Here is a 12,933-nt window from a genome sequence, read left to right on the forward strand (position 1 = left end):
TGATTCTCTACTTCCTTGCATCTTATGTAGGGATTTGCACCCGCAGGAAGGATCTGAAAGCCCATGAAAACGTCAATGAGTCTTTCCACTGACTTCAATGGATCTTGTAGCTAGCAGGCCCAAAGTAAGAGTAACCTGGGTATAAAATACTAGCACTGGTTTGAGGAGAGAACTCTGATCTGGTAGTGTTTTACACAGGGGTAAATGAATATAAAAGGAGCATGCTTTAATAACAAAAAAGACAGGCAACAGAATTAATTTTTATGGTGTGGAGTGTTGGCAATAGAAAGATGAACCTCGTAGATGAACAAGAAAACTGACCGGAGAGGTCTAACTTGAATCATGGGGACCGATCAGTTCTGCATTGCCATTTAAAGCAGCTCTACTCTTCCATCCTGTCAGCCCCAAGAAGAAGGTGCTTTCAGGAAGGATGTTCTTCTGAGGAGTGTCTTCTCAGCCTTGCACCTGTTGCATCTCTAAGTAGAGCTAATTCTTCTCTCAGACTTGGGATGGTGGATATCATCTTCGATATTTGGCTCTGCTTACATGGGAGAAATTCCCAATAACATTAAAGATAGTCTAAGCAGACAGGAAAGTTAAAGTGGAGAGCCACTGTGCCCGATCTGAGAGCAGAAATTTAGCCTAACAGTGCACCATCTCAGATAAGGAGCAGTTCAGCTTGTTAAATGGAAGCATATTTAGAAGAGGCTGTTGCTGTGGAAAAGCCCACCTGCCATGGTAATAGTTACTTACAGAAAGTAGCTACCAGTAAAATAAAATAAATGATCCGCCCATAGCACCGAAAGGAAGTTTGGGAATATAGGAATTGCCAGACTAAACCAAACCTGACATCAGTCCAGTCCAGTATCATGTCCCTGAAAGTAACCAAGACCAGATATTTCAGAGAATGGTGTAAGAACTCCACAATAGGCAAATGTGGGATAATCAGCCTCCCTCCCCCACTTTAGGTTTGGTTTAAGCCTTGAAGCATGAGGTTTAATATCCCTTCAAAAATTGTTATAATTAATTATGATAATTATGGATATTCTTCTTATCCATATAAATGTCCAATCCCTTTTTGAAACTTGCTAAATTCTTGTCCTGAGTGACTTGCAAGGGAAATGAGTTCCACAGGTCTGAGTCACCTTGATTTGCCTTTCTACTTTTCTCCATCTGAAACTTCAAACAATTTTTTAGAAATTGAGATTGGGAGATAAAGAGACACAAGGAGAAAGATGGGAGAAGTGAGATAGGAGAACGGAAGAGTAAAAGAAATGATAGATAGCTAATATCCTGCATTTATCTAGTGTCTTTCTTTCTGAAGGATCTCAACGGAATTTAGAAAGAAATTCATGTTAAAAAGTACAAATTGGAGTCAATTTGAGATTGAATGAAACCACCGGGCTGAAATGTAATGACTACTCATGCTTCTCTCAATTTTAAAGTGAATATAACTGAATGGGAAGTTTTTAGTGAGATTGCTTATTAAACTCAGTTATTCATTAAAATATCAAGATTAAATAAATGAAATGTAATTATCATTTTAATATATGTGTTTAAAATATTCCCATTAAACAATTAGATACAATTCTGATCAGTAACGACCTTTGCTATGAACATAGTTTATCATGATGAAGCCTGATCTGGCACTCCTTTTACACCCAGTGCCCAATCCTGCCTCTGCTGAAGCTGATGAGTTTTGTCATTGACTTCAGTGGGATTAGGACTAGGTCCCAAAACAGCCAGGGTCAAATTCTCTGCTGGTGTAAATCAAGTGACTTAGTGAAGTAAATCTGGCCCCCATTTGGAAAGTTGAGTATGGGAGAAATGAAAGATTGGGCCCTAAAATGATAGCTAATGCATAATTTATTAAATAATTGAATTTATGAATAAACAACATACCAAATTATTATGAATCTCTCTGGCATTTTATTAACTAAAGTCTTAAAGCTGCTCTTCAGTGCTAACGGTTTGATCAGCTCACGCTTTGCAATGGAGAATTGTAGTGTTCTTTTCCCTTAAGAAAAAAAATCCAAAATTTGGACTAAATTGTGTGCAATTGCATGAATCAATTAACAGTACAATCATTTTGTTATGAAAACGTAAACATTAATAGCCTGAAGGGTCTTGTAAATGGAAATGAAGAACTTTAATTTAAACACCCCCTCACTTTCCCTTGAAGTACAAGAAAAGCCTCTTTTTTTTTCATTTGCCGTTACAATAACAGTTTTCCCCCCTCTCACTTTAAAAAGGTACTTGAATTTAATCTAGAGAATTCTACACTGGGATAATCTACAGTCAACATATTTTGAAACAACCTAATGCAGGCTGAAACGAAGCGTTCTTCAACGAATGAACTCATCTCATAGGCCATGAGCTACCAAACAGAAAAGTCACATTTGACTACAGTCAGTAGTAGTCTCTTGCTGTTTTTTCTAAGCGTCTAACACTGATGCAAGAAACTCTCTGGATACTGTTGACTGTTATTGTGAACCAGTTGCAAATTTCTTAGGACTAGATGGGGCCTTTAAAAACAGCCCTGAACAAGGAACCCTGAAGGAGCCCCTGAAGACACTGTACCCCACAATTTCCTTTTGCTCCAGAGCAACTAATTAGCTTGTGTTATAGGCCAGCAGCAAATTATGACCCCCCCCCCCCCAACACACCAGCTCAGATGAGTGCATTGTAGGCGGCACAGTGGCAGAGACATGGCTTCTGCTCAAGTGGAGAATAAAGCGAAGACGCATGCAGATCTAAGGTCCACGTAAGCCAGTGGTTCTCAACAAGGGGTATGTGTACCCCTGAGGGTACACAGAGGTCTTCCAGGGGGTACGTCAACTCCTCTAGATATTTGCCTAGTTTTACAATGGGCGACATAAAAAGCACTAGCGAAGTCAGTACAAACTGAAATTTCATACAGACAATGACTTGTTTATGCTGCTCTACTTACTATACATTGAAATGTAAGTATAATATTATTATTCCAATTGATTTATTTTATAATTCTATGGTAAAAATGAGAAAGTCAGCAGTTTTTCAGTAATAGTGTGCTGGGATACTTTTGTATTCTTATGTCTGATTTTGTAAACAAGTAGTTCTTAAGTGAGGTGAAACTTGGGGGTATGCAAGACAAATCAGACTCCTGAAAGGGGTACAATCGTCTGGAGAGGTTGAGAGCCACTGAGGTAGGCTGTATTGGAGCATAAGAGGGGTTCCTGCCAAATCACAACTGATAATGAATTCATGTAAAAAATGAGAGTAAATTTAATACTCATATCAGACACGAGAGAAAAAATCCTGTGAGAATGCATATGTGAGTAAGGCAAGTAGGATTTCGCTAGAGGTGTTTGGATGCAGGTTTACCATTATCTGCAATGCCACAGGAAATGGATACACGTGGAGTTTCAGGCTCATTTGGGCTTTGTCTAAACAGGTTCACAGGAAACTTTGGAGGTGCTATCCTGTAGTCGCTCACATACGATAATCCCCCTGACCTTCATGTGAGTGTTTCTTAGAATGTTACTGGAAATGCCACACTTGGATGCTTGACCTAGACGTGTTTCCTCACTGGAAACTTACTACCCTCCTACCCAGAATATACATAAGCTTGTTATTGTAGGGTTGCTCTTTTCAGAGTTGCTTCTTATTAACTAGAACAAGACCAGTCCCCCTCAGTGCACACTGGAAGCACTGTGATTGCACAGGCTGTCATTCAACACAGGGTTTGGTCCAGTGGGTGCTTTCCTTGGGCAATGACTGAAGGGACCACTCCAGCGTAAGGTGTAGGCAGGAACAGGGGCAGCGAGTTATATCTCCACGTGGTGCCTTGGCACCAGCAATATTCAGAGCCCAGGGGCCCAGCTCCACTAATATTTGGGGCCGGGTGTACCCCCGCAGGCCCACCTGCTGCCCCCCACGCCTCCCCTGAGTCTGTCCCCGGATGCCTCCCTGGGCCCTGGAGCAGAACGTCCCTGCCTCTTGTCTCTGCCATGCAGCTCCATGCTGCCTCCCTGCAGCAACTGCTGCCGCAGGGTCCTAGTGCCCCACAACTCCACTGCCAGGGCAGACTGACTGAGCCTGCCCTTCCACCTCAGACCCTTCCCTTTTCCAGAAGGACCCTCCACCAGCACAGGGGGCCCACCCTCCCGCAGTCACCGCTCCTGCCCCATGCTGGGCAAGGGGGCAGCCCCATTCCTCACCCCTAGTGAGGCTACAGTCAGGGGCAACAGCAGGGGAGGAGGTGCATGAAGCACCCCCGGCACCGACCACGGGGGAGGCGAGGGAGATTCCTGGACCCGAGAGGGGCCCCAGGAGCACATGTGGTGACAGTGGTGGGGGTGAGTGTGCTGCTGGGGGGGCGGGAAAGGGGGGCTCATTCCCATGAGCTCGCTGCTACCAGCAGGGAAAGGGCTGGGGGGAGTCCTCCTCTCTGGCCCCTGTCCTGAAGCAGCCTGCCCGCACCCCAAACTCATCCCCAGCCCTGCCCCACCCCAGAGCCCATACCCCCAGCCAGAGCCCTCAACCCTCCTGCACCCCAACCCTCTACCCCAGCCCTGAGCCCCCTACAACACCACGAACCCCTCATCTCCAGTCCCAGCCAGAGCTCTCATCCCCCCGCACCCTAACCCTCTGCCCAAGCCAGAGCACCTCCAACACCCCAAACCCTTCATCTCCAGCCCCAGACAGAGCCCTCACCCCTACACCCCTACTCTTGCCCTGAGCCCCTCCCATACCCCAAACCCCTCATCTGCAGCCACACCCCACAGCCCTCACCCCTGCACCCCCTCCCATCCCCAAACTCCCTCCCAGAACCTGCACCCCCTCCCTCTGCACCCCCTCCCACCCCCAAACTCCCTCCCAGAGCCTGCACCCCAATCCCCTGCCCCAGCCTAGGGCCTGCACCCCAGACCTCCTCCCCCACCCAAACTCCCTCCCAGAGCCTTGGGCAGATGGGGGGGCAGAGTTTGGGTGGGGGCAGGTTCTGGGCACCACCAAAATTTCTACAAACCCACCACCCCTGGGCAGGTGGCATCCTTAAGCATAAAAGCTCTGTGTAAGCTCAAAAGCTTCTGTCTCTCATCAACAGAAATTGGTCCAATCAAAGATATCACTTCACCCTTCTTGTCTCTCTAATATCCTGGGACTGACTGGCTACAAGGACACTGCATACATGTCCTTAACAGTGTCCCTTTAATTCAATTTCCAGCATCTCCATACCTTGGTCTCCCTGCCTTCAACTCAGGGTTGTTAAAATTACAACCCTGCCAGTCAGGATTCCAAGGCAGAATTTCCATTACTTCCTAGGCAATTTTTAATCAGATCAAAGGGGAGATCAACAGAGGTAATAATCCTGGGTAAATAGTGTGTGTGCAGCCTTATAACTCTGGGACTGTTCAAGCCAAAAATCTAAATGCTTTAGTTATTCTAGCTTCATTAACACAACATTCCTTCTGCAGCCCGGCAAAGCAGCCAATTTTGTGGAGGGATTATGCCATTGGATTAAGCAGCCAGGAGGGATGTTTGTGGTCAACCTATTCCCTACATACTGTGCCCTGGTTGTGTCCAGGCCCCCAAGAGCAGCTGAGACCCAAACCTGCTTCTGTAGCCCTGTTTGTGGTCTGGCATAGTAGGGTGCTTGCAAAGAGGTTTCAAAATACTGGGTCACAAGGCACAACAGAGCGCAGCTGAGCTCCCTCCGAGGGGGTTGATCTCAGCACACCTCACCTGTCGAGCCGATCAGAAGAAAAACCCAGTGGAGAGATTTAAAGAGGCATTTGCCACCACGTCTCCCTCCCCCGAAATGTGGAAATCCTCTCCAGCCTGAAAACGTTTTCTTTTTTTTCTTCTTCTTCTTCTTTTTACACTTGGATCGTGGACACTAGGGGCTCCCTTCTGCTTGGAGAGAAGCTTTTCCTGACTTCTTTTTTCGCTTTTCTTCCCTCTGCAAAAAAATAAAAAAATAAAACAATGTGGAGTTAATTATCATATGTATATGTCAGCTTCAGGAAGGGGGCTGTACTTGGATATCCCATCAGAGCCAGAGTGACTTCGGGTTTCTTTTCTCTGTGTGTGTGTGTGTGTGTGTGTGTGTGTTGTTAAAGGGGTGGAAAGGACCTTGTGAAATAAAAGTACAGACACCAGCCCCTGCCAGCGGCAGAAGCAGCAGTCCCCAATCCGAACCAGAGCTTTGTGTTAAACCGGCTGGGGAAGTTGCTTTGCAAGATCCCAACTTCCATTCATTGAGCCAGCATCCAAAGGGGGCTGCGGGGCCGCTACTACCATCCCCCCGGACTTGGTGATTTCCAAACTTGGCAACCTTTTTCTCGATCGCATTTTCCTTTTCCCCCCCCTCCCTCGCCTTTATTTTTCTCTCCCCGCGAGGACACTGAACGATTTCAGACGATCACAAACGTCCTCTCGCCTCCCTCTGTCCCTCCCCTGCTTTCCCCCGCCGGGAAGAAGTTTATACTGCAGCCACACCACCGCCTAAACAAAGCCTGTCCGCCAGCGACCGCCTCCCGCGAGCCCAGCCCGGGCAGCGCGCCCCTGCCGCTCCAGCGCCTGGATCGCCGCTCGGGGACCGCGTCTGCTCCCCCCCAGATCATGCAGAGTTACAAGTACGACAAAGCGATCGCCCCGGAGAGCAAGAACGGGGGCAGCCCTGCCCTGAACAACAACCCGGCCAAGAGCAGCAGCAAGAAAGGGCTGCTCATCTGCCTGGACCTCCTCTGCCTTCTCATGGGTGAGCGTCGCCGGCCCGCAACTTTCCTCTCTCTCTCCTGTGGCTCATGCACTTTCTTGGGGCAGCCCTCGCGGCTCTTTCTCGGCTGTCCCCCGGGCCCCCCCCCCCCTTGCCGCTCGCTCTCTGCTGAAACTGAAAAGGAAGAGCTTTGGCGTTTGTTTTTTTTTTTTTTGCCTTTTGCAAATGCATCTGACTTGCTAACTTCTCCCCCCCCCCTTGCATTTTTCAGAGTTTTGCAGCTGCTGGCGGTCTCTTTTGCAAGAGGTCTTTTTGTCCCCCTTACCTTCTCTCTTTTGCTCGCGTGCAGTCAGCTGTATAGTCCCAGTCTGCTCGCCCTGTTTGAAAAATTATGCCCCCCCAAAAAAAAAAAAAGCACTGCAAAGATTTGCTAGAGTGGCAGTTTACACTGGCGGTGTGCAAACCAAAGCCCCATCCCGGGAAGTTTGTTACAAAAGTAGGGACAAAGTTGTGAAGAGGTTGCTAAAGGCCACTGGGGCAATGAACGCGGCTTGGTTTGGCTTTCGAAAGCCCCCTCCTTTCCCCCCTGTGAAAGCCACAGCGATGTATTGAAAACACAAAGTAGTCCTGGTGTCAATCCAAATAAAATGGATGTCCCAGCAGCGAGCAGAGCTTCTGTCTGTCCTCAGTATGTAAACACAGCATCTCCCACCCTTGCTAGCTTTAGGAGCAGAGAGGGGAACAGGCATGGTTTTCATTTTGCTTGAGTCTAAACAATAGTTTGAAAGGTGCCATCGCAGATTTCGTCTGTTGGGAGCATGTAGTCTGTCCCTCTGCAAAATACAACAACTGCAGGGGGGAGGGGAGGCAGTGGTTACAGATTGGAGATAATGTGTGGTTTGTCCTACCAGGTTGTTGATGGCTTCAGGGTTTTAGTTTTTTTCAGACTACAGTGCAAGTATATCTCTGCAACTAAGCAAAAAGAGGAGAAACATATTGGTCTTATGGGTGGACTTGGTTCTACACAGGTCAGTGTAAGAGGTTGAAAAGAGTGAGATACAGCAGTTGATATGCCACAGGGCTGACAACCACTCATCTCCCACAGTAGCGATGGACCTCATTAATCAAGAAACAGGCATGCTTCAAGTTCAGAAAACTCTCTGAAAGAGATCTGGCTAGGTCAGATTAAGTCAGGAGACTGATGAATTCACAGTTTTTACTTGTAATAAATTTAGCTACCAGGCCTTGTTTTGATATGATGATAGAGGTTTCATAGAGAGATTACAATGATAAAGAAGCCAGGCCCTGCTTCCTCTTGAATCAGGCCAGGTTGTGCAATTAAAAGACCCCCAGGCTGGTGTAAACTGGCCCCATTCTACTGACTGCATTGGAGGTTCACCAGTTTACACCAGATGAGGATCTGACCATGTGCTGAGTAATCTGTGTTGATATTACCCAATGCCATGACCTGCTGCATGTATATAACGTGTTAAAAGCACTCTCACAATCATAATAATACCTCCCCAGTGTAAATTAATGCAAGGACAAGACATAATAAGTCACGCTTGTGAAAACAAACTCGTCCCGTTCCCCTCAGGCGCTGTATAGTTTGTAAATGCTGACTGAGATGCTGTGTCAAGCTGCTGGACTCGGAGACATTATTTCAGGAGGTGAAAGCCCTCTCTCATTACTCTATTATGTGTCATATGATGATTAACACTTAAACTCAGAGGATCAGAACAATCCTCTTAATCTCAGAAAGACTTTGTCAAATGCTCATTTTCCCTTACGGACTGTGTGGACACAGATAAGAATGTGTTAACTATTTGCAGTAACCCATCCCTGACTCATAAGGCAAACTCAAGAAAAGCATGGCACGTGTGTTTCGGTGGCTGTGAGGGGCTGGCGAAGGTGTTTTTTTTTTCTTAACCAAATAGAGACCAGATCCTACAGTGCTCCTGGGGAGAGTTTTGCTTCAGTGGAGTAGGATCAGGCTCCCTGCTTCTCTTCATACTCTCTTAGACACAAGTTCGTAATGCTGGAAAGTAGCACCACTAACTTTTCTGACAGCTGTAATGGACAGGAAAAAGAACCAATGGGGTAGGCTTTTAGGCTGATTTTTGCAAGCAGCAATTCCCTTCTTCCCACATAGGGAAAAAATGTGCATAGAAATGTATAAAATCCATGTGCCAAACATAGCGTAGAGACTGGAGAAAGCACTTGGGGTTTATTGCAGCTTCTTCTTCCCCCCCCCCCCCCCCCCGCCGCCACCGCCCCTCAAAATGATGTATCACAACACACTGTGCTGGCAACAAAAGAAAAAGGATATGGCTCTAAACAGTGTCCAGGGGGCACTGTGGTCTAGTGTATCAATCATATGGCTAGAAATCCCAGACCTGGGTTCCAATCCTGTTTCCAGTGCAGACTTGCTGTGTATCCTTGGGGAATTCAACTTTCTGCGCTTCAGTTATGGCATCTGAATAACCATACTTACTCCCCTTTTGTAAGCTTCAAAGGCAGCTACAGATGGAGATGGCTGCTGTGTAACAAACAACTAAACACATAACAAATGACTAAGCACATTTCATGAAGTTTAGAAACAGCTGAGAAGGAAACGGTGGGCATTGTAGGTTACTTTTGGTTGTTGGGATACATCATTTGCTCTAGTCCAGCCTTCCCCTTCCCCCTCAAAGGTACAGACATCTCATTATATGTATTTACAGAATAAAAAATAACTATTTCCTTGAAGTATTGTGTGTGCACCGAAGAAAGTGATTTAAGACATCTTGTAGTAACATATCTAGAAATCTGTTGATTTGCTTTGCTAGAGAAACTCTGCTTTTGCATTTAAAGGAAAGTATAGTATTGTCAACAGTTTCTTTCCAAATACCTTGCATGCTGAAACATCTAGCATTTGAAAATAGTTATGTATAAGGTTGACTATCTAATTGACACATGCATGCAGGAAAAGTCGACTGGCTTCCAACAAATAAATTAATAACAGAAGCATGGGATTTTAATATTCTAGACACCACAGTCTTTAAAACAATTGTTTCTGCTTAGAGCACATTTTTCTGAAGACTGTCAGTTTGATTTAATTTTTGCGTAGTTTATTGATCATCTGTTCTCTATTACTAGGCACTAATATATTAAGAAGAGAGACATGGTTTTCTCTTTATATTCCCACAGGAATACAGACTAGTGCAGAAAGCTTAATCTTCTTGTATCTGGAAAAAATAAAACATTTGATATGCTCTATATAAAACTGATAAAAGTAGAAACATATAAACTAGCTTGACTTACCTCATTCTTCTAAACAGAAGGTTAAATTCCTGGTGAAATGATTCCTACAGGTCAAATCCTCCAACCCTTTACTCACGTGAGTTCTGTTGACTCCTTGCATGAGCAAGTACTACTTGAATGAGTAAAGTTTTGCAGGCTGGATTCCTAAACCCTACAAGAATTATCTGACATATGTTACCAAAGCACCAATTTACAACTGATGTTAGAAATGGATAATGTATGCAGTGTAACTGCCCCTTTATGTTGTTTTATGCTGATTATTTCAGGTGAGAGCAGAAAGGGAATGGTGAATATTCTAGTATATCTGAGTAACATTTGAAAGTGAGAGCATAATTTGAACAGCTGAAGGAAGGAGTCTGAGTCTCGCTTAATCATGTGCAGATGCAGAGAGTTGGTAAAACATAGTAAGACAATTATATAACCTGTAACCATGATGCACTTGTGTGGAAGGTCTTTACAAATATACTCAAATTAATAATGATTTCAGGATTGTTGGGGGATTATTCTGTGACACAACTACCATGTGCAAATACAGTAACAAAGATCAGAAGTTATTAACTTCAAGGGAAGGAACTTTTCTGCTGACCAGCTGACAGAAGAAGAGTCATTACCATCTTAATATAATCTCATCTGTGGAAGAGAACCCAGTAAAATTTTGCAGTGTTCATGAGCTCTTGATTCCCATCTAATCTTCATTTATACCTTTGAGCTCTTTAGAAAAAGGCCTGTTTTAGTTCAGTTTGTCTCGTGTTCACTTGGTTTGTGATGCAAAGATGGTATTTCAGTGAAAGGAAATGTGATCTATTGGCAAAGATGGGAAAAATTTAAGAAGATGAGTGTTCAGTTGTTTAGTAAAATGAAGAGTAGTGACTCCTGTTCAGAACTATAATGAAAAAAGTGATCTATTTTATGGTGGTGGGAGGCAGTAGTAAAGACACTGAGCCAGATTCTCAGCTGGTGCAAACCGTCAAAGGCCTGTTGAATTCAATGGACCTGTGCTGATTTATACCAGCTGAGAACCTGGCCCATAACATACAGAATGACAAGGAGACAAGTCCTTAGGCTCTTCTGATTTGGAGGTAATTCATAAAAATAGTAAAAGTTTCCTTTTCATTTGCACTATTCTATGATGCCATATTTACTTCTACCAGGGATATGAATAAATATTGGGGGAGGAGGGAAATATAAAATATTCTTAAAAATTTCCATTAAAAACATGCTTTCTCCACTATTAACTTTCCAGGAGTTAGTTCTGTATAGACTCCCTTCTGAGAGCAAAATTACCAATGAGAAGGAGATTATCTAGACTTTTTTTTTCCCCCTAGATGTGAAACATTTATTCTGAGACAGCCAGATGGAAATAAGTACAGTAGCCTGTCTCAGGTGCTTCCTTTAACTTTAATCTAAATGTGAATAGTTATGGGAACCTAGCCCACCTTTCCACTCATCACTAAGTAAAATGTTTATCTTGATGTGCGGAGAGTGGTAAACACTTAAAAGACTTAAAACACTTATACCTGCCTCTGAAAATTTCCACTATGTGCATCTGAAGAAGTGGGTATTCACCTGCGAAAGCTTATGCTCCAATATGTCTGTTAGTCTATAAGGTGCCACAGGACTCTTTGCCACTTAAAAGAAGGAGTCACATCTTTATTACAGAGGGATCACTGGGAATAAACTAACTGAAAAGCTAGCAGGAAAGGGTTCATTTTACTGGCTGTCAATTAATTACAGGTTGAATGGATTAGACCTGGATGAAGATCTTTTGAAACAGACCAGGTCATGTGTCTTGCTTGTTTACACATTTACCTTTCGTTCCTTGTTATCAGAGTTCTAAAACTTTCTAAGCATGGGACTCTGAGTGAAATATATTTGAGTTGATTAAAGCTTATACAGACAACACCTCCATCAGTATTCAGTAACTCAGCCAGAGATTAGGGGTCTATTACAGGACTGGGTGAGTGAGGTTCTGTGGCCGGCCATGTGCAGGAACCCAGACTAGCTGATCATGATGGTCCCTTCTGACCTTAAAGTCTATGAATCTATGAGTAACATGGATGATTTTAACCTTTATTTTTGGCTTTGAGCAATGTCCACAGATTTTATGTCAGCTTGATTCATTAACAGAAATAAGCACCTTACTTAGCTGGACTTTAAAATAGGTAATCTGAAAAACAACAACAACAACAAAAACCCCTCTCTGTCTCCTTCCTCATCACTCTGTTTAGAGAATAAGAGTATACTTCTTGAAATTGCTAGGACAGCAAGCAAGCCAGTTAAGAGTCCCTAGTCATGCATCCTCTTGGTTGTTTGTTGTGTTTCACCAGAAAATGATATACTCACAGGTCTGCCAGGAAGGAGTTAAATCTCTACAGTGCTCTAGCTACACAGTGAAATAGGAGCAAGCACTGCTTCACATTCAAAGAGTAAAGTGTAGGACAAGCATGCAGCTCTCTACCTCACTGTAGGAAAGATTTATAGCCAGGGAGGGAGAAGCCCCTGCTCTTGATGGGAGTGTCTAGCTCCACCTGTGTATTAAGCTCTGCCCAACAATCATATATTCCTTTATCTTTGCTGACAGTCTTTGACACTTCTCCTCCATGCACAGAGCAGCATTTGGCAACAGTAATGCACGGCAAAAGGAAAGAGTGTCTGCTACCTGAAGCCCAGACACAGAAGCTAGCCAGAAATTCTGTGTTGGCAAACTGCCATTAGTTATGGCAGGAGGGATTACAGAATAACATAGTACCGTGGAGAGCTGAAGACTAGAGCATGTGCACTCAGGATAGGGTGAAAAAGCAACCAAGACGCACACAGCCGTCCCTGGAGAGCAAACACAGGATATTCTCCGCCTCATGTTAATATGCACTATGACTCTGAGGGCAAGTCTACACGACAAAATTAAGTCAACTGAAGTTACGTTGACATAC

At 44.4% G+C, this 12,933-nt stretch overlaps 1 protein-coding gene and 1 long non-coding RNA gene across 4 annotated transcripts in view; one reads left to right on the forward strand and one right to left on the reverse strand.

The window, feature by feature from the left end:
• Positions 1-1,906: 1,906 nt before the first annotated feature.
• Positions 1,907-10,281, reverse strand: LOC125641404 (uncharacterized). Of its 2 annotated transcripts, none has more exons than XR_007358041.2 (3): positions 10,004-10,281; positions 5,725-5,941; positions 1,907-2,017 (listed from the first exon to the last, which is right to left on the reverse strand). It is a non-coding gene; the product is annotated as an uncharacterized LOC125641404 (long non-coding RNA). The 2 variants fall into 2 exon arrangements; XR_007358040.2 differs by lacking the exon at positions 10,004-10,281 and adding an exon at positions 7,026-7,485.
• PLPP3 (phospholipid phosphatase 3) overlaps positions 6,085-12,933 on the forward strand; it is a 65,137-nt gene continuing 58,288 nt past the window's right edge. The window contains exon 1 of one of the 2 annotated variants that reach the window (XM_048861287.2): positions 6,085-6,742. In XM_048861287.2, the coding sequence (XP_048717244.1) occupies positions 6,604-6,742 (139 nt within the window). In that variant the 5' untranslated portion in view covers positions 6,085-6,603. The remainder of the gene's footprint in view (positions 6,743-12,933) is intronic. The other variant, XM_048861286.2, reaches the window with a different exon arrangement.

The sequence above is a fragment of the Caretta caretta genome, chromosome 8 (genome assembly GCF_965140235.1).
Source record: "Caretta caretta isolate rCarCar2 chromosome 8, rCarCar1.hap1, whole genome shotgun sequence".
Taxonomy (NCBI): Eukaryota; Metazoa; Chordata; order Testudines; family Cheloniidae; genus Caretta; species Caretta caretta.